General features: G+C 43.5%; 1 protein-coding gene across 2 annotated transcripts in view; it reads left to right on the forward strand.

The window, feature by feature from the left end:
- TSNAX (translin associated factor X) overlaps positions 1-21,072 on the forward strand; it is a 57,013-nt gene that overhangs the window by 7,492 nt on the left and 28,449 nt on the right. The window contains exon 1 of one of the 2 annotated variants that reach the window (XM_066178770.1): positions 2,958-2,985. The exons of the other annotated variant lie outside the window; for it this stretch is intronic. Within the exon in view, the coding sequence (XP_066034867.1) occupies positions 2,973-2,985 (13 nt within the window). The 5' untranslated portion in view covers positions 2,958-2,972. Of the gene's footprint in view, positions 1-2,957; positions 2,986-21,072 lie in introns of those variants that run through there. 2 annotated transcript variants of the gene reach the window in all.

Consider the following 21,072-nt stretch of genomic DNA (forward strand, 5'->3'; position numbering starts at 1 on the left):
GACTTCTGACTGGAGGGGATAGGCAGACAATAGATGAAGACTCTGTCCTCACCTATTTACCAAATTGTTCAAATGATTGTTCAAATTTGTGTGGGAGGCAACACTCCTCCCTTTGTGTGAACACATCCTCCAATAAAAGCCATGTGCTGTGGGCAAAAGTAGTCAAGGGCTTGCTGCCTTTTTTTTTTAAATAAACAGCAACTTACCAGTTTCAGAGGCTGAACATGTCTAGCTCATATATGCACACAGACTGTATTTGTGGATATGCCCATCCTGTGAACCCAGCCTGACTCCTACTTTATTTTAGCTACAGACATTTATCCACTATTTTAAAGCATATTCTGCATTTAACTTGTGACTTGAGTAAAAGAAATGCGGAATCATGTCTTTATGGAGCAACACTCAGGAGTGCATTTGTTAATGGAACCTTATTTTTGATTTAAAAATATCAGCCTCAATCTTTTAAGGAAAAACCACAGCAAAAAGCTAAAAACAGGCTTTTTTCTCTCTGTTATCTTAAGATAGCACTGAATCACAGACCTAGAACGAAAATCAGTTGAGAACATGAGTTCATGGTGGAGAATCTGCCCCAAGCATGTCAGCAAGAAAAGTTTTCAGAGGTTCATAAATGCTAATATATAACATCAAACACATGCCTGGTGCACTACATACTGTACTGCAAAGGTTTAGTGGTTTTTAGATGCCAGGCAAAGCTCTAAAGCAAGGTGCAAGCTTGTTTCCGTTTGTAAGCCTTCAGAGCAGCTAGATGTGAGCTCTTCCAGAAAACTCTCTGGGAACTTTCATCTAGCCTCAGTGCTCTATAAATAGAGGAGGTCTTCATCCCTGAGGAGGTTTTGCAATGTCGTTGTGTGGGGGAGTGCTGATCTTCGATGGAGGCAGAGGAAGCAGAGTTGTGGAGCAGTGTGTTGGGACCAGGAGAGGGAACAAGGATCTTTTTCATTGTGAGATGAGGTGTAAGTACAGGTTGAGAGGAGAATAATTAAGATGTAAGGCTCTTCCCAAAAATGTGTGTGGAGGGAGAAATTCCCTTAGATGCTATATAGAAACTACTGCCAGCAGTGTGGAAAATGCAGCTGTGACTGTCAGCTGCAAATGACAAAAAAGATACCCGCCTAAATCAGTCGAGAAACACTCTTGAGGGGAGTGTTTCCCTCCCCACCACAAGTGGAGAAATAGTTTCATCGGGACCAGTGAATACAGCAGTACCTGCTGTAAGAAATTCTGTAGTTTACCATGTAGAAATTATTCAATTTTTCTGATAGGCTGTCAAGAGTGTGATAATATGTGACAGAATAATCACAAACATAACTCTGGCCTAAGTCTCCAGAGCAAAACTCTTGGAATTTTGTTTCTAAAAAATAGGTGAATATAGAAGGAAACCAGGTGACTGTTATATAAGCTGGAAGATTCTGACCTACCACTCTGTCTTTTCATTAATGCAAGTCTCCTTGACTGTGATGGCAGATTAAAAAGCACTCTCTTCCAAAATTTAGCTACAGTGTGTTTTTCAAGATTTAGCTGCAGTTTAATTATTGGGGGGGGGGGGATGGGGATTGTGTTTGGGTAAAGTTTCATGTATTATTTTCAAAAGAAATAATTTTGAAAAATGGAATTGAAAAAGGAAAATTTCACTCTTACTTCTGATAGCTCAGCCTCATGGCAATAGCAGTCTTGCATACTATACAATTGAAAGATGCATATTCCATTACTTGTTTGATTACTTCTGAGGGGAAAAAACCTAAAAATATAAAAAAGGGGCTTAATTTTTGCTAAGCTCAGTAATTTGGAGTGAACATGGCTAATTTTGGAGACAATATTCTGTCTACAGAAGAATGAAAAAATGAAAGCAAGCTATTTTCCTGCTTACAGACTGCATATTGAACACTGGTCTATAGATAAGTTATTGTTTGATCTCAAAGATCTTTGATATGCAATCTTTGAATGTTTTTCTTCCTGCCAGCAGAGTTTCAGAGTTAAGAGAAATCTTTATTTTGTTGATGTAAAAACAATATGGAAATAATGTAGGAAAACTGAACCATTGCCCTGCAAGGCTATCATTCCTCTGCCTTCCTAAATGTATTATCCAGCTACAATTTGTTTAAAAATGTTTACAATGTGTTCATCTCTTTAAAGGTGAGGGAGATGTGTTTTCCGTACCAGAACAGTACTTACTTCTTTCCGTGTGCTAAGGTTTTATGGTAGAATTTTAAGACCACCTTAGACGGGCTAGAATGTATGGTACAATGTGTTAATTGTAAGGTAAATTACAAGGAGAAAAACTTTACAAAACCAAAACTGATGACAAATCACTTGGTCATGTTTGGCTTCTAAGTAATCAGGACAAAATGTACAAATGGGAGGGGATTTCTAACAGTGTCATGTATTAGCTTCCTAAAACTTCCCTTTACTTTTTTATTCCAGTGAGTAAAGTCATCCTTGCATATCCTAGCCTGCTGCAACTGAATCGTCTACTGCAGTCTCAAAGGCCACAATGGAAAGAGTTTCTTCATGTAAACAAGCCTGTTCACACACACAAGAGAGAAGTAGTCACTCCAATGTTGGTGTAATCCCTCTGAGCAGCTTCTCAGACACCCTGAGGCTGAGGTGCTCTTGAAGTTGTGCACCCATAGCTGTATGTCTACAGTGGTTTTAAGAATGTTTTAACATTTTGCTAAGTACTGAAATGTGTTGTTCATGAATTGGTCTGGCTGTGTGCTGTGTTGCTCTGAGAGTGTCAGAGAAAGAAGGGAGAAGCTAGAACTTGTTTTCAAGTGGTTTATTGACTACTAAACTCATAGCTAGAATAAAAGCAGCAGCAAATAACCTCATCTTTGTGTTACAACAGTGCAGTCTCACCTTCTCCCTTATTGCATCGTGTTTCCTATCTAGGTCACTGTGCAGTGTGAGGCTGTTGATTTACCCAGATAATGTTTCCACATATTGCCCCAGACATGGTGATGACAGGTAGGTTTTCAGACTGTTTATGCAAATCACTAGTGTCTTGAGCCTACTCCTGGCCCAAATTTTACCTTCCTCCTTGCTGATTTGGTGCCTGGTATGGCTTGCCCAGCCTTATGGATGGCACTGGCTATACTGACATCTAAACATCTTTGTAGATAAAGCCATCTTGCTGTCAGCCTGTTAAACATAGATTCCGTCACTACCCTGCAACTGCTGTGTAATTAAATGTTCTACTAGGCATACTCTGGCTTAATGAGTTTTATGAGTCATGGTGGCAAAGGAAAAAGGAGAGTCCCCAAAACCAAGAATGGGCACAAACACCCTCTTTGTGATTATCTTTTTGAGAGAGTAAGGTTCTTGCTTGTACAGAGAAGTCGACAGCGGGTCTCCTTGGATCCCTTGCCAGAGAATCTCACACTAATGCCTGCTAAGGTACCCGGAGAAAGTGATTGTGCAGTTCTGAATTACATAAAACAGTAGTACAGGCACTTGCAAGAAAGTGGTTTTTTTGTGGCATCTTGATTTGAAAGTGCTTGAGAAGGAAGGATGAGGTGAGAACTTGCAAATTCTGTGCTCTCATAAGCTCAACCCTAAACCCATCTACACCACAGGACATGTATTACACATAGGAGGAGAGCATTGCTGGGCCCCACTACTCAAGATCTGAACGTTGAAAGCATCACCAAAACCATTTCTCACTAGCTGCAAGAAACTGGGGGCACACAAACTGCTGGCAAGAGAAGGCAGCTCAGCGGCATCAGACTCCTGTGTGTTGAGACAGAGGGAATGCACCCTACATGGCCAGGACCATCCACATGCCCTGCTCTCATACCCTGGTGTTCCAGGAGGGAGGGACTGTGCCCCTGGCACTGTGTGCAGGGTACTGTGGCTCTGCTTGACCCCAGCTGGAGCTCAATAGAACCTTCTCCTTGACTGCCGGTGGGGGGAGGAGGCAGTCAAGAGCATGTAGGAATGAAAAAGTGTTGGAGTTCCTCTGACCAGACTCACCCTCTTGGTGTAGCTTGCACTGAACACAAGCCAAAGTCAGCTCCTGGGTGCATGGGGCAATTCAGCACAGAGGTGCCTAAGTCAGTCTGTAAACTCCAGATCTGTCGGCTGAGGAGATTACCACTCACCCAGCACTTAGAAACACACACACCCTGCCAAGCTTTCCTTGACCTATTTACTAGCATTGAACTAGATACAGGCAGATCTTGCTCACTTTGACTCCAGAGAACCAGGGAAAGCATGTACAGTTTTGCTGACAAACTTGGGAGGGTAGTGGTGGTTAGGAGGAGAATGGTAACAGCCAGGGTAGGATTGGGCTGGGGTACTGACACTTCAACAACAGCTAGAAGAAGACTTGAGTCTCCAGCCTGGTTGGGTCCATATGGCTGCTTACAGGCTGTGGTTGCAGACAGGCTATGACTGCACAATCAGGGCTTTGAGTAGAGCTGTTCCCTCCCTTCCTTTCCCCATGCTGCTCCAGGGGGTGCTGCAGCTGCCCCAGCAGCCTGCCTGCCCCTCCCGTGGCTGCCCTTGTTTTCCCTGGGACTGAGCCTGGTGTGCTCATGCAGGGACTGCTCATGCTGAGCCGGCTCATGTCCAGTGCTTGCAGCAGCACACAGCACCAATGACAGGGCTCTGTGCTGTTCCCCAGACAGGACAAGGATCAGTCTCTGCTGCAGCCCCTCTGCTTAGCTCATCCTTTCACCTTAAGCTCTTCATCTATCTGGGTCCTGTTGCAAATGCTGAATTAAACCCTTAATACCCCTGAGCAGGGATGGAGGGTTAAATCAGATGAAAGATTAGAGTATCTTAGCAGGAGATATGCTTAACTAAGGGTCCTGGGTCTTTAACTAAAGTCTAAAATGCCCCCGAGCACCCCTGGTGATGCCAAGACTTGCTAAGCAACTGCCTATGTGAGCTGCTGGTCCCTGTTCAGAGTCAGATCTGCTGCTGTCTGTTCAAGAACAGGACATCAGCTTCATTTGGTGGGCATCCTAACCCATAGGCAAGAGAAGGTGGCACATGAAATACTTTGCAAAACCCTGCAAACCTGAGACAGTTGTCTGACCTGCAGGGTGGGATTCACAAAGCTTGTTCCTTAGGCTTTGACACAGACAGTTTCTCCTCGCCTTTTCAGTCCTCCAGGAATTTTTTGAGGTAGCCACCAAAGCACGTGCTTGAGGTGCTGGCAGAAAAGAGAGGCCTATACAAGCAGGAAACATGGTCTGTATATGAGAAGCATGGGAGGTCTGGCATACAGCACCCTCAGTTCGTACATCCCAGGAAAAAAAAAGAAAAAACAATAAATAAAGCTGTCTGCTTGTTTTGGCTTTGGTTACTAGAGATTGAAACTGGGTAGTGTGAATTAGTATAATTTAATTTTCATCACTTTCTTTTATAAGCTCTGTAAGTTCTGCATCTCATATGACTTGCAATCTTTATGGGCTTCATTTTTGATCTTTTTTAAAACGGTATATCTATGCTATTTTTAGTCATGCAGACTGTTTTTGGGTAATGTCTACAAGATACAATCTTTTTTTTTTTTAGCCAGCCCGGTAGCCCAAACTGTGCCAGATTCTCCTTCTCTTATGTCTTGATTGCTGCAACGTCCTTTCTCTGGTTGTGAGACACACACTCACTGACCCTGCAGCTGCATACATATCCACAGGGCTGCTACAAATGTTTTCTTTGCTTGCTGTTTTGTCACCCCTTTCCACTGACCTCCTCACCTCAGTAAGAGAAGAATTCAACACGACTTATACAAGTGCATTTATATTGTGGCTGGTAGTATTTCTCTCTGTACATGCAGATGGGCTTCTTTGCATGTGCACAACGGGTGGAGGACTTTGCTGTGCCCCAGGTTGCCGCAGGAAGGAGCACACCCCTTGGGCCTCACTGCAAATGAGCTGCGGGCCATTGAATCACTGGCAATGGCTGTTTGTTTCCAGCACCACCTTTCCTGGTGTCCCAAGGCCCCGTTACTGTCTGTCGAATCAAGGATATGCATTACTCCTGTGATGGACAGGAGAGTGAGGAGCCCTGGGGAAAGCCAGCTACAGGGTGCCAGAATAGCCCTGACACCCTCAGAGCAAATTCCTCCCACCCTCAGCCTAATTGCTGTGAGCTCCAAGTTGCCTCAAGAAACAGGTTGTCAAGGGGAAGCTTTAGGACAAAGTGCCTGTGTTTCATTATTCTAAACCATAATGGGTCACTCAGAAGCAATCTGCAAATTGAGGCTCCTTCTTCCCTTTCAGATCCTACATAGACTCTTTGACCTTCATCAGCCCTCCCATCTCTACTGGGATGTGTGAATTATCTCTGAGGCTTATTTTAAGGAACACTATGGTACTGATCCGGAGTTTTCCCATGGTGTGTGCCATACATGGGGAAATAGTGTAAAGCTGCTCTCTACAAGCACAGATTGAGTTTCACTGATTTGAAACCATCAAACACAGCTGCTTATCTTTGCTTTAAGAACCTTCTGAGCCTATCTCCATTCTTTCCAGGACAAAATACAAGGTGAAATCCCACCTTCAAGGAGATGCCCCACATTTCCCCATACTTAGATTTTTACCCCTGCAACTTTGTTCTCTTTATCATACTCCCTTTCACTTCCAGGAGATGCCCCAGGGAATATATGCTTCCCAGAAGTTCTTTAGTCCATCTGCAGTCAAACTGGCAATAGCAAATCTATGGGTGTCCCACTGCCCCTTGGGCTGGCCAGGCAGTGATACTGCAGGGCTACTGCACTTCTCAGTGGGGTTGACATAAAGTGGTATCACATCCTGCTCAAGTTCTTTGTGTGCTGCAAACAAGATTAACTTGGATCTTAGAAATGAAAATAGACATATACAGGCTATAAGTTCATCCAGATGTTTAGAGATTGCTTAGGAAATAAAGATCCCAAGTGAGATAAAAATAATGGAAGAAAATATTCTAGATTATTTTGGTGAATTCTGTTCTCTTACTGTCACACAGAATTTACCTTGCAGGCTATTATAGGGCATTTATATATTTTATTTTAAGATAGTAGTTTCTTTCTTCCCCAACCATATCCTAATATTTGCATTATACAAAATAAAATAGTTTAGACATTTTAGCTTGTGTGTGCTAGAAAAGGGTACTGTTACAGCAATGCAGCAATAGTCATTCACACTTATTGTGCAGACAGCATAAAGACATTTCATAATAGAACAGCAATTCCAAGGAAAAACTGGAAGGAATTAAATGGTATAAGTCACCTCTCTGTCATCCAAAGAAGGGATTTTGCCAGCATAAATGAGTTTGGTTACAAAACCTCACAGTTCTTACTGCAATTATTATACTAGGAAAACTTGTAGATCCAGACTGCCTACAAAAACATGACTGCAGCAGCACCAATATCCCGAGGACTTGTTACACTGAAGTCAGTCCAGTTGTAACTCTTGATTTCACTGAAAGTTATTCCAGGAATGACTTTGTCCCACTGGAGTCCCTTTCATAACGGGAGCATAAAATGCTCTTCTAGTACAATCGCATATTCCAGGAAATATATAAAAAGGATTTTTTTTGGTTTTTTATGGTGGGGGGAGGGACCGTGCAGTGAAAAAGAATAATTTCTGTATTGGAATTCTTCCACTTTAGTAAATATCCAACCTCCCACCAGCATGCTGCCCTCCTTATTTTGCAGGCTTGTGAGATTTTTACAGCTTCAGGTGGCCTCTTTTTCCCTCCTAGATAGCACAACTGAGCCTCACAGCCAACACAACAGCTAACCAGAACTTTTTTTAGCTTGATAAATATATCCGTGTGAAGGCATTGTGTGGCGTGTGTGAATCCAAGTGGGGCCAAGGTGCAAGCAGGGCAGCACGCCGCCCGGGGCTGAGGCAGCTCTGTGCCAAGCAGGAGGAACTCTGTCCCTCCCAGCACGTAAGCAGGGGGAGCTTGCAGCATGTAGGGCACAGCCATGTAAATCCCTCTCAGCTACACCATTTCCCAGCCGCACATTTTAGTTTCCACCCAGCACTCAGGTGCCTCGTGCTGGGCATGCCAGGTTACCTGTGAAGGGATGGCTTGGGCGCCTGGCCCCATACTCAGCCTGTGCTTTATCTGGGCTCTCCTATGCTCTGCTATGTTATGGCTTTTCAAAGCCTGAAAGAGAAATAAAAGCACCCTTTTCCCTCCACCAGGAGAAATGAAGCTGTTTCTGGGCTTTGAATGCTCACAAGTTGGCTGTCACTGGTGGCAAAGTAAGCAGCTGGAATGGTGGCAGCTTTCCTAGGTATTTTAGAAACAGCAGAGCCGGAGAGGCTGGAATGGGAGGATAGAAAGTACTGCCCTGCTCCCGCCTCTGCTATTTCTGCCTCCTGTGATGGTGTTATGACAGCATACCTGTTTCTCCAAGATCTTCTGTCAGCTCCCTGTAACAGCTTGACCATTTCTATGTTCTCTTGAGTGGTAAGAACCAGTCCCAGTCCTGGCCTTTTATCTTTGGAGTGGCAAAAGTCAACTTTGCCAGTTCAGGTGGGGAGCCAAGAGAAATGGCTTTGGCCAGTCAGACCCAATCAGGTGCCCTGAACTGGCAGTGTTCCCTGGGTCTGCTCTACCAAGCCCCACACAGGGGTTGACATGTTGTTTTACCTTCACTTATGATCAACACAGACCTGTTTCATTTTATATTGCAACAGCCTAAGAAAGTGCAGATAGTCAGTGACTGGACCTCATCTTAAAACTCGTTTAATTCAGGCCTTTGCACTTGTCAGTCAGCAGTTTTGCATGTAGCCAAGTGATGCTCAGACACCGTAGGTGATATGGCCTACCTATGCAGTTTCATGTGGTTCTAGCTTTGATTGTCATTGCTGTTTCCTCTTATGTTTGGGATGCTTTTTAGAGATGATGCTTCATTGCCAGGGTGTGTGTAGCACCGTAGGATCAATGGTGAGGAAAGCCTGTTTCACAGGCTGACTTCTGGCAGGTGTTCACGTGTGGTCGGCTCAGGCCTGACTTTGCACTGAATGTGACTCAGACCGCATCCCTCACTGCACTGGGCAGAGTGTAGGCATGTGCATCTGGGCAAAGCAGGTGCAAACCACTGTGTCCTGGGGTGTCCTGGCCATTCATATGTGCAAATGTCCCTCCTCAGGCACCAGGGGATGTGTCACTTGGGGTGTTTTAGGTGAAGAATCCTGCCTTGGGCTTCTTTCCACTCCTCTGCTTGGGTAAGGGGAGTTTGCTTTAACATGTCAGGTTGAAAACTTCAAGTGGTTTAGGAGTTGCTTCACATGCAGCTCAGCTGTCACAGCTCAGCAGTAGCTGCCTCGAGGGGAAGGGGTGAGTGGGAAGTGAAGCACAGACACCCTATAGCTGTAGGACTCTACCTGTGTGGCTCTGCTTTTGGCTGGTTTTGTAAAACAGTGCAAAGTCTATGCCATTTCAGTGTCTGCCCTGTGCACATATTCCTGATTTGTTTAAAGCCTGCTGGTTATTCCCCTTCATCTGTTGCACACAACTACATTTTATCCTAATTTGGTGTCTGGAAAAATCTCATCACTCAAATTACACTAGCAGAAGGTGAAAGTAAGCAAGGAGGAAACAAGGACAACTGCGTATATTCCATGTGGGTAGATTACTTGTTCTTTTCCTGTGGAACAAGTGTGGATGTTTTTCTTACTTAAAAAAAAAAAACAAAACCAAAAAAAACCACAAAAAACCCCCAAAAAACAAACAAACAAACAAAAAAAACACCCCAACAACAACAACAACAACAAACCATAAAAAGGCTAAAAACCCCAAAACACCAATCAAGCCCCAACCTCTGGCTAACTAGCAGCTTCAGCTACACCAGACATACCCAGCTGTATGCATGTAGCTGAGTGATGCCCTCCCAGAGCAGGGCACATTCCAGGAACTTGGCTCTTTGGGATTAACTGTCTCTTTCATCAACTTGGCTTGGACTACTGCTGCTGTTGATCATGCAATGCAAATCTTTCTGAGAAAGACTCTTGGGCTATTGATTACAAAACATAGCCATTTTGACAACCACCACACAGGATCCAACCCTCGGTGTTGTGGGCTGTTGTTACCAGAGATAGGAACTGTGTTATTGATCACAGCCAAATAGGAAAATATGCATCCTTTGCACTACACAGTGTTGAATTATCTAGTGAAGCAAGATGAAAATTATCATTTATGTCACTTGGGGGAAAGAGCTCTGCCAGAACCTGGGTTGATGTACTTTATCTAACATCCTATCTAACATTAGTGGCTGGGAGCAGCAAGCAGGAGAATTACAACACTTCTGCTTGTGAAACATCATATGAGAAGTAGAAGGGTGTGGATTTGTCCACACCTCATTTTAGGTGTTTAAATGAAGCACCAATGTCAGGAGTGAAGTTGTACTGGGCACTTCCCCAGAAAGAGACATGGCTAAGATTTTAGGAGGGATAAATTGCTTTCTGCAGGCACCTCCCTCTCTCTAGACCACAGAAGACCACAGAGAACTGCATTGCTCACCTCCGCACTGGCTGCAGTGAGGGAGCAGGGTGGCAGAAACACTGCCTGAAGGGAAGATACTGGTACTTGTTTGGGGCATCTCTTAAGGAAGTGAAGAGGGAAATTCTAAATGATTGGCTCAGGATTCCTCTGGCGGCAAGGGGACAGCCACAGACAGCGGTAGTCAGCATGTACAGCAGATCCTGTTATCTCCTGCCCAGAGGTGTGCTCTGGAGGAAGGTTGTGCTGGGACAGTCCCCATGAGGTAAGAACCTCGTGTGATGCCAACCCCGAAGTTCTGCTGATTTGCACTAGGATGAAAATAGCCCTCAGAGGTTTCACACTAGTGAAAGGTCAGTCAGACTGAGATGTCAGGGCCAACATATATAGGAGTGGGCGAAATAGCTACTTTTCTGTTTATGTGCAGGAGCTCTGCTCTAAAGATAGACTGCTGAACTATTTATTGTGACATTTGTATGTCCCATCTGCATAGGAACAGGTTTACCTCTGAATGCTATCACCATTAGAGTAGGTATTAGGCAGTTTAGAGAAGCCTTGGGCCCAGGCCAGGATTGGACTGTGGTAACAGAAATTTTAAACAGCCCCGTCCCATATTCCCTGCCTTCCACAAGCTTGCTCACAGTGTGTTCCCTGTTAATGCTTTTCTGTGAAAACTAGCAAGATCCTCTTCTCAAATCCCAGGGGACTTCTGGGTTCCAGTAGAAGTGACGTTCACATGAGCTGCATCTACGGGCACAAGTTCTGTGCACCTTCTTGATGCCAGCATGTGCAAAGGAAAAGTCAGCTTTAACCTTCCCAGCAGACCCTGCTTTCCTGGGGTGCAGAGGACACCCTGCAGGTACCCACACCTTCATCTGGCCGCAGAAAGCCTCTGCCAGCAAGGAGGGAGAGCAGAGGCAGGGTGGCTTCAAGCAGTATTTGGAAAAGTTCCAGTTCTTGCAAGGCCACTACAATGCTGAATAAAAAAGGTGAGTGATTTAGTAAACCTGGCATGGCCAGCAATGACAAAGTGACAAAGGGCATTTTCCTCGTGGTCAGCCTCAAGGTTGGGAAGGGGGGGCAGATGCAGCTGCATGTCAGAGCAGTGGTGGTGAAAGTGTGCATCGCTATGATCACACAGAAAGCCAGTCCCCAAGAGATGATCAATGGCTTTGGGGGGTCTAAGGTGCTCCAGATGAATTGGTACGATTGACAGAGCTTACAGGCCTATTGCCTGACCCTCACTCTCCTCTGCCCCTTCTTCCAAGAAGGAGGTTTTGCAGTTCAAAAATATGAAAGAGCACTTCTGTGTCATTCTTTAGCACCTGACTGTCCACCATAGTCAATATGCTGTTTTTAATGTAGTTAGGTCCAGAAAAGATAACGTTAAAGCTTTCAAAATACACATTTCTTTCCCCCTATGGGGAAAGGCCCTATGGATGTGTAACCATAACATGGATAATCAGCAGTAGCTGTGTGCCTCTCCTCCTCTCCCCAGGAGCCTGCATGCCCCTGCCTTTCAACTGCAGTAGTGCGTGTGTTTTGTACAGAGCAGGTGCTGGCTCAGGCAGGTCCCCATAGATGCTTGTGCTGCCACAGCCAAGAGCAGGGAATGCTGCAGTGCTGGGGCAGGGGCAGGGGCAGAGAGCAGTGCAGTGGTAGGGACAGAAAAGCTGCACAGGGGCTCGGCAACCTGCCTGCCTCAGAGCCTGCTCATTTCCTGTTGCCGTGCTGGAGGAAGCACCTGGGCTGGAGAAATGAACTGTTTAACTGCTGCCTAAGATCAAAATGAAGAATGCCTCTAGAAAACTGGCAGCTGGAGAAATAGAAGAGGATTTTGTATTTTGCACACCACTGTGAGAAAAGGGAGTGACCTTCCCTGAGGGCTGGGAGACAGAGGTTCAAAGATTTGCCTCTCAAGTCTGTGCAACCAGAGAGACTCCTACTTGTGTAAGACCAGAGTTAAGGGACACCTTCCTGGGACACCACCAGCAATTGCTGTGAGGACAGGAGTAGAAACAGAGGTGGGAATTGATTTCTTGGAGCACTGGCCTGGGTCACTGCAGGCAGCCATGTGGTAGAGGTTCTCTGGAAACTAGAGAGATCTCGTACTGAAAAGCAGAAACCTCTGGGGCTGTCTTCCTTGGTGGGTAGGCTTTTTGGTCATGCCTCTGGTAACTAGAAACTTTCCTCTCATTTCAAGACTTGGTGTGTTGATGACCAGCTTGCAGTCAAATATTTTTGAGTCAGATTGTCCTTCCAGTTGAACAGTTTGACTTTTTCCCTCCTGTGCCTCCACAGTGTTTATGGTGAGAAATCATAAGCTCTCTCATCCTTTGCTTTGCTGAAGTTCTTCCAATGTCTTATAGAAAAGGCAGTCTATTCCCTGTAATGTTCCTGAATACGTCTTCACAGCATCTGTTCCAGTTTGAGTGCTTTCTGAAAATAGAACTAACTATATGGAATGTAGTTAGTTCTATTTTCTGGAATGGTATACAGTATTCCAAATGAAGTTTACCTAGTGTCTTTTCCACAATGCTATTAGAATAATTTCTACTGCTTTTCTGTCTGATTTTTACTACACCATTTGACTCCATTCATATAATTTAATCTCTGAGAGATTTCTGCCTGTGATATCCATAAATTTTTGCGTACCAGCAACACCCTCCAGCTGTCTACTGTTGACAGATTTCATCACATATCAGTCATGTTTCACAACACCCCTGTTGGGTTGGGGTTTTTTTAAATATCTAAACTCTCAGTAAAAATATTGAAAGTCCTAAAACTGGTACTTGTGGAACCCCCACATCCCAGCAGAGCACCTTTTCAGTGCAACTTGTCTTCTTCCCCCAAGGCAGTTCCTCACCGCTTTACAGTTTGTTGACTAATCTCCGTCTTCTCCAGATTGCCTTTTAAATACCAAAGTTATGGCACTGAATCAAATGCTTTGCTAAAGTCCAGTAGCTGAGACAGACCATGTTACCTCTGCCTAAAGAGGGATTGAGTTAATCACATCTAAGAAAGGTAATTGCTTAGTTTGGCATGATGTAGTTTTAAAAGACCCATCTTGCATTTTATCCTGATTCACAGCTACTCATTACATACAATTTGTAGTTAGTCATTCTCTAAATTTGTTCTAAAGCTCTTGATATGCACCTGGTGGATAATCTGGTGAGGACATGCTCCATACACTTTCTTTTGTGTGGCAGATCTAAATATGCTATACCTACTTGTGCTTTCATCAGCTTTTAATACGGTCTGGTTTTAACTCTTAAAAGTCAGGTGAGTGCTTGCTCATGAAGGTGTAGGTAGATTCACTGACCTTATTCAGGACTGTCCCTACAGGCTGTGTGTGTTTTCATGCATTTTATGCTTTAGTTCTCAGGTTGTGCACTGTGTGAATGCGTCGTGCCTTCAGGCTCTTGGGAGAATGGGTTGTAAAGTTTGTAAAGAGTTGCTTGGCTGACTGTAGAATATAAAATTAGTGTTTGAAAAGGGAGAGCAAAACAGTCAGGGTAAATGCAGTTTCTCCTTGGAGTCACTCAAGTTTTTTGACAGCTGTAGTGTTGCAGCAGCAACTCAATGTCATGGGAACACGGGAATTTGTTTTCATCGGAGAGCTGCTTTCCCTGCCAAGCTGGCAGCAGCTATAGATGAAACCTTAACAGGGAAACACTTTCATACTGCCTGTGCTAGGAGGGGAGTTCTCCACAAAGTGACAGAATAGCAACCTTCACCTTCTGATCTTCTTTCACCTTTCACTGCCCTGGTTGTGTTTTGAGTTTTGGTGGAGGTTTTTTTGGTTGTTCCCCCCCCCCCCCCCCTTTTTTTTTTCTTTCTTTTTTTTTTCTTTCTTTTTTTTTTTTCTTTTTCTGCTTACCAAGATGCTGGATGACAGTGAACACAGGGATGCCTAAGGATTTGCACATTGTCAAGGGCAGAATTCAAAAGGTGAGAAAAACAAGTATTGTGTAATGCTCAGTTTTCCAGCTCAACAAAGTTAAGATTTCCTTCAAATCTCAAGCTCTTTCCTACAACCATTCTGAGGATCATCCTTACAGCCTGGTCTGAGGTGTGGGATATTCTGGAAGAAGTTAGTTTTTAGCTTTGATCCTGAATCAAGCCTCTGTCATTTATGGGCCAAGTGCCTCTATGAGTTATGTGATCCACTGTGTTTTGTCCACCACAGGGAGGGGAGAGAGATTCCTTGAGGTTCAGCGTGTAACTTAACAACCCTAGAGGGACACAGCCCAAGATAAGAGTTAGAGGGGATGCTGATGGCCAGCCCAGTGATAGTGTTTGTTTTTGCAAGTGTTGGAGGGTGTGTTCCCCAGACATGTGAAGAAACAGCAAAGAAAATACCTGTTTGCAAGGGTGAAAGGGAGGTCAGTGGGATGAGCACTAGAATTATTTCCTAGTATGGGCCCCCTCAATGTTCTATACAGTAGGATATAGGCACTAATAAGCGGGAAAAAGATAGCCACAACCCTGTGGATTTAGAAATACACTGAAACACTCTCTGCTTTTTAAATTCTATTTCAAAATTCTTGCAAACAGACTAAAATTTCTCTGCCATGGATATTTCTGGGCTGGTCAAAGCACAGTAATTCATGTTTTGAAGTGTGCTGTCTACTTGTACTTGAAATATTGCTGTCATGTATGTGGTTTAATCCACTTCTCATGCTGCCAGGTACATAAGGCAGATGTGTCATCACCAACCAGTTTTGTCCCAGACCAGTCCCCTGAAGATGTTCAAGCTGCTGACTTGCGATGTTGCTGCTTTAGTCATTACTGAGTTTCCTCCTGTTCCTCTGGGTCACTGTCTCTTCTTTCCTTTTCATGTTGAAACAGAGCTTGTCGAAGGACCTGGTTATCAGGCACTCTCAAAACATGGCCAAGGTCAGTCTGTTTTCTCCACTGTACTGTTTGTACAGCTGTGGGTAATCACACAGGCTCTGAAATCTCAGCATTCCTTTGGCTCTCTGGCTGCTTTATGATCATTGTCCCCCCGCAGGCATCTGCATAGAAAGCCCTTTGATTTCTGGGGAATAGATGTGTTCTTCCAAGCCTTCAACTTATACAGGTGTATGTGTAATGTATATTTAATAAGAGTGGCTCAAAAGGGCTTAAAGGGAAGCTTAGCGTTGATACTGATGACTTCCACATGGAATGTATTCTTGTGATGGAAACAAAGGAAGTATTTCACCCATTTTGGTATCATATTCTTGGACCAGTGAGTAAAGATATGCATGTCATGCATAGGTATCCTCAAAAGATGTGTGCTCCAAGCTTCCCTATTTTGTTCATTACCCTTACATAGCCTGTGATAAACTTAGAAACCATTAATAGAAGCATTTAAAAGTAATTAGGATTTATGTTTCAGTTATTACAGTTTTCTAAACCATTGTTGGTTCTCTGGGATTTATTGGAATAGGTGGATTTTCCTGGAGGACAGAAAATAAAAACTTCATGCTGACTTTTTAAAGGTGATTTTAAAAAATATAAATGCATATGAAACCTTTATTAATTTGTACTCTGGGGCCTTCACACAGTGAGAGAACTATAAAATGTCCTGTTGTGAGTACAGTTTTAATATGATTTCAGTTTTCCAGGTCAGAGCTGATCATACAGCGCAGCACTCAGGAAGAGCAGGGCCTGAATTTTGGAGATACCTGCTGAAGTAACAGCCTGTGACCAAGTCATAGCTTTGGCATGTGTATGAAAGTTTCTTTGAGGAGGTTTTCAATCCTCAGTGTGTTCAAGGTCATCATTACCCATGATACAAAATGACATTGTTAGACTACTACGTCTTCTCCAGATAATTTTGAATGGACATAGGTCTGTAACACAAGTGTACTTTCTCTACTCATCTTTAACTCTTTATTTTGATGCAGCTGTGTCAAAACCCGCCCCTGAGACCAAGCATAAAAAAATCTGGTTTCTGTGCTTGGACCAACACAGGTTTGCCTTTCTGCAGAGGATGAGAAGACTCACAAGCCCCGTGGCACAGGGGCAGCAGACAAAGCCTATTAGTGTGATGCCAAAATATTGTTCCAGAGCACCTGGGTATAAATGCAGAATTAACTCTGTGTTAGCATTTAAACAACCAGGTGAAACCTCTCAGTACTGGTCACTGTGACCCACTGGAGCAGAATAAACTTGGATGAAAGTAGCCACTAGGTGTGGGAAGGTAAAAAGCTATGTAGGAAAGTAGATGGAAGACCACCACACACTCTGAAGCAAAGGCTTCTTCAATACAAGTCTGTAACTGGCACCCCCTGTTCTTGACCCCTCAAAATAGGGCTAGTTTAACTAATGCCAGTTAAAAAGGCAAATGGCTATTGTCTGTGATCAAACTGGTTATGTATCAGTCTCCTTTCCCTTCCTCATCAGGTCTGGAAGGTCCCAAGCACCAGACAGAATTCTTCTCCCTCTTCCCTATCAGCCTCAAGGTTCCTGGGCACTGGGTTCACTTCTTTCTTCCTTCCTTATCAGTCTTGAAGGTCCCAGGCACTCAGGTTGTGATGACACCATCACAAAACAGGGAGGTGTGGCAGAACACAGAGCACTGTCTATAAAATCAAGCAGTCATGAGACCAAAGTGGGACTTGGACCACAGTTGCTGCTGGACAGCAAAACCCATTATCTCCCTGTGGTCAGGGATATTTCCACCATCATCTGCTTCCCCCCAATTTCTGAGTGAGTGATTAATATTTTTCCACATGTTTTTATTATTATTATTATTATTATTATTATTATTATTATTATTATTATTATTATTATATTGATACCACAAGCAGAGTACTAAGATTTGACCCATTCTGCAGAGCATCCAGGTGATTAGGAACTGTAAGCCAACCTTAGAGTTGATACGAATTTTGTGCTAAGCTACCTAGAAAATTGTGATATGCTGATTCTAATTATAAGCAACCTGTTCTATTCTGGTCACAGAATTGTATGCTATGCCAATCATAAAATTCTGCTTAAAAAATAAAGCTTTAATCATAATTACAACTTTGTATCACCATCCTTCCACCCCATAGTGTTGGGTGACAAAACAGCTTTCACATAAAATCTTTTCTGGCCCAACTGGGAATAAATCATTTAGAAGAAGCTGCATACAAATACCTGGTGCAGATGTAGCTATTTTTTCAGCAAGGGAAAAGATTTATTCTGGTGTAAGTATATCAAATAGCTCATTATCCAGGCTAATAAAAAGCAACAGATGGCTCTTCAGCTCTACATTGTGGAAGGGGTCTACTAAGTGGAGTGGCCAACCACAGAAAAAACAGAGTCTGATGAAGTCACAGAAGGTCCCTGAGACCAGCAGTACCAACAGAGCCTATGCTCAGGGGGCACTTAATCTCCATTTTCCCCCTTTAATCACCGTAGACTCTCCACATGCACCAGCTGCTAATGTTAGTGTTACAAAAGCCAGAGGGTTTTGCACTGAAGCATGTAGGAGGTGTTCAGTTTGTTTCTTTATCCTGCATAACAAGGGGAACTTCTTGTTGGGGTTTGGAGTCTGTCACTGGGAGTGGTTAACATGAGGTGTGCAGGATACCTTATGCAGGGAAGGTTCCCCTAACCTGTCATTTCTTGTGTGGGTGTGTTTTGCCCTGGAGCAACCTTAACTGCTTTTTTAACAGAACTTTTTGGTGGGAATTGTTAGGAAAGCATTTCTCTAACTACCTAAGCCTTGCTGTGTTTTTTTGGCCCTACCTATACCACAGCATAAAATATTCTGAAAATTGGGAATTCTCAAGACTTGATAGTCATCTCAATGGCACCCAATTTAGAGATAATTATTCCTGATTTACATAGGCATGAATAAGGGCTTTCCATATATAATATAATATATTGCCTCTCTCAGATCTAGACACAAAGGCCATTCTCAGATTCCTTCTCATAGAGAGTTAAGTGCAGATATATCAGATTAACTCCTTTGCCAAGAGCCATTACTTCCAAACTGCAGCATTGGAGAGGACCAAGAGGGTGAAGGAGAATATGTATTTGGCACTGCAGTGCAGGGGCACAGAGGTCCTGAGGGCTGTAGGAATTGAAAAGTATCTGAGATTCTTTAAGGTTCATATAGTTCAGATGAGAAACCTAGGCATGCATACCAAAACCAACCAAACAAAAAAAAAACACCCAAGCAAATTTTGCTGTTATATAATTGGATTTACCGTTTCTGACAAGAGCCACACCCTCAGGTTCCCTCACTTTTCTGACTCCCAAAGCTGAAGGAAATGTTTTAGATTTTCTTTGTTTGCAGCTCTTACTCCACCAGCATTTTTTCCAAAACTGCAACACTATAACTTTAGCTGTTACATTTTCTCTGTCCTGCCTCCATGCTGTGGCAGAAAACCCCACTATTTAATCGACCAAGCCAATCTGGAGCAGCTAGAAATACAAAGGATCATACCATTTCAGTTGGACTTTGCAAGGAGCTCAGACACAGAGCAGGACATGGGAGAGATGAAGGAGAAAGGTAAATCTCTGCATTTCACTTCTACTGCATTAAGGGTGTTGGTGTTGATGCAAAATAAATATATTCTCACCTTGAATTCCTCCAAAGCAATTCTTTTATGTGGTTGCCTCAGTAGAATGAAATCTTTATGAAATAGCCAGCACACCCACCCAGACATAAGCCAGGCACTAACTGTTCATGTTTAGAAACAAATTTTCCCCATGGGTACATTATTCACAGCCGGTCACTTGCCAGTTTTCCCTTGGAAGATATAAACTAAACATTAGGAATAAAGGCAATGCATAGTTTGGTCTCTCTCTTTTTTTTTTTTTTTTTTTTTTTTTTTTTTTTTTTTTTTTTTTTTTTTTTTTCCCAGATGGATGGTGCTGCAAATCTGTGGTTTCTCTCTGTCCTTTTTTCCACTCACTCGTTTACAAGTCAGCTAAATCAGTGGTTCATTCTTTAAGTCTTCCTGTTGATCCACTCAAAGGCTGCACCATGGTGTATTAGCACTTGGATCCTGAAATCTCAGATTCTACCAGCAGAAAAATATTCACAACTTTCAAACCTTATTCCAGGAAATGAGGAAATCATCCTCCTGATCCATCCTGCCACTGCTGTGGGCATCTCTGTTGCCTGAGAAACATAACAGGTTGCTGTTATAACAACTAGAGACCAGCTGACCTCCCGCTTCCTTTTGTCAACCAGCTGCGAAACTCCTCGGTCATGGGACAGTCTCAAATTGAACATCTGACCCCAGTTTATGCAATTCCCCTGTGACCGTTTCATAAGCTTTTTGTCACTTCACTTCACTCAATTGTTTGTGGAAAGCATTCACAGTTACCCTGGCTAATGGGAACGTTTCGGTGTGACAGCTTGCCCCGTGGCTAAGCCCTCCATCTCCAAGGCAACCTCACAATCTTGCTCTAAGAGTACTACTGCCATGTCATGAGATACAATGAAACCCCAAAGGATATGCCAGGATAATTCCAGCTCTAACTATCCATAGTGCTATTCTGCTTTAGCAGAAACTTTAGGAAACATTCCCAGAGTGGTTATTTAAACATGCGAGGGCACCACAAAGATAGCATTTGTCTTTAAAGCTCTACAAGCGACACGGGCATGAAGAGCTACACCATGAGCTCTGCCAGGGATCCCAGGGATCTTAAACAGTTTCCACAGAGCTACACCAAAATGATTGAGAGCACATAAAAATGGTAATTTCATGTGTCTGACAAATCACCTGGGTCCTACTTCTGCAGCTCTACTACTTGAAGCTGTAGGTGTTGAAGCAGTCTCACTAGTGTGGTTCTTGAGCTGGCTCCACCATACTCCTCTATCTGCCCTTCACAGCTGAGTCAGTGTTAAAGTCGGTCTTTTACAGTAAAGGAAGGAGTCCTTTCCAGCTCCCTTGAGTGCCATTTCAAGGTGGTCTCTGCCGGTAGTACTGCAGAGGACCAGAAACCTCACAGAAGGACATTGTGTAGGAGTGGTACTGAAGTAGTTCATTTCTCCAAGCAGCAGACTTCAGGGATAAAATGAATGGAGAAGTTCCAACCCCTTTACAGTGGTTGTTTTCAGCTGGTTTCCCCATTCAGAAAGGCTCAGATCCTGTCTGGTCCATGCACTCCTGCACTGTCCTCACAGCCCTGAGTCTTGGAAAACACTTCTTTTCCATGTGAAAGCTGAATTACCAACCTCGTCTTAGGATCTGGAGCACAGTGATGTGCAACCCATACACAACATCTTAGTGTCACCTTAGGTGTCTGAGAAAACCTTGTTGGTTTGTTGTTAGCTTGTTTGGGGGTTTTGCCCTACCCCAAATTCTTTCTCCTACTAATTCCTCCTTCAAAATGTTGCTATTCCACCTTCACACCTGTGGAGGTGCAGGTGCCATTGTCTTCAGGCATAAAGAACACAAAACTGTAAGGGGAAGGGGAAAGGTTTAAATACCAGGTAGAAGAAAATGAAAAATATTGCAACTAACCTGTTACCAAAGTGGTTTAACACAGCCACATTTAAGTGGATTGTTTCAGAAAAAAACCCCAACCAGTTCTTTTTCACAACATCCCATTGATGTCAAACAAGTTGAGTATCTCAGTGCACGTGCAAAATGTCATTAAATCCATCAGAAATCAGCT

The sequence above is a fragment of the Chamaea fasciata genome, unplaced genomic scaffold, assembly GCF_029207755.1.
Source record: "Chamaea fasciata isolate MVZ Bird 193981 ecotype frontalis unplaced genomic scaffold, bChaFas1.0.hap1 SCAF_3, whole genome shotgun sequence".
In the NCBI taxonomy this organism is placed as follows: domain Eukaryota; kingdom Metazoa; phylum Chordata; class Aves; order Passeriformes; family Sylviidae; genus Chamaea; species Chamaea fasciata.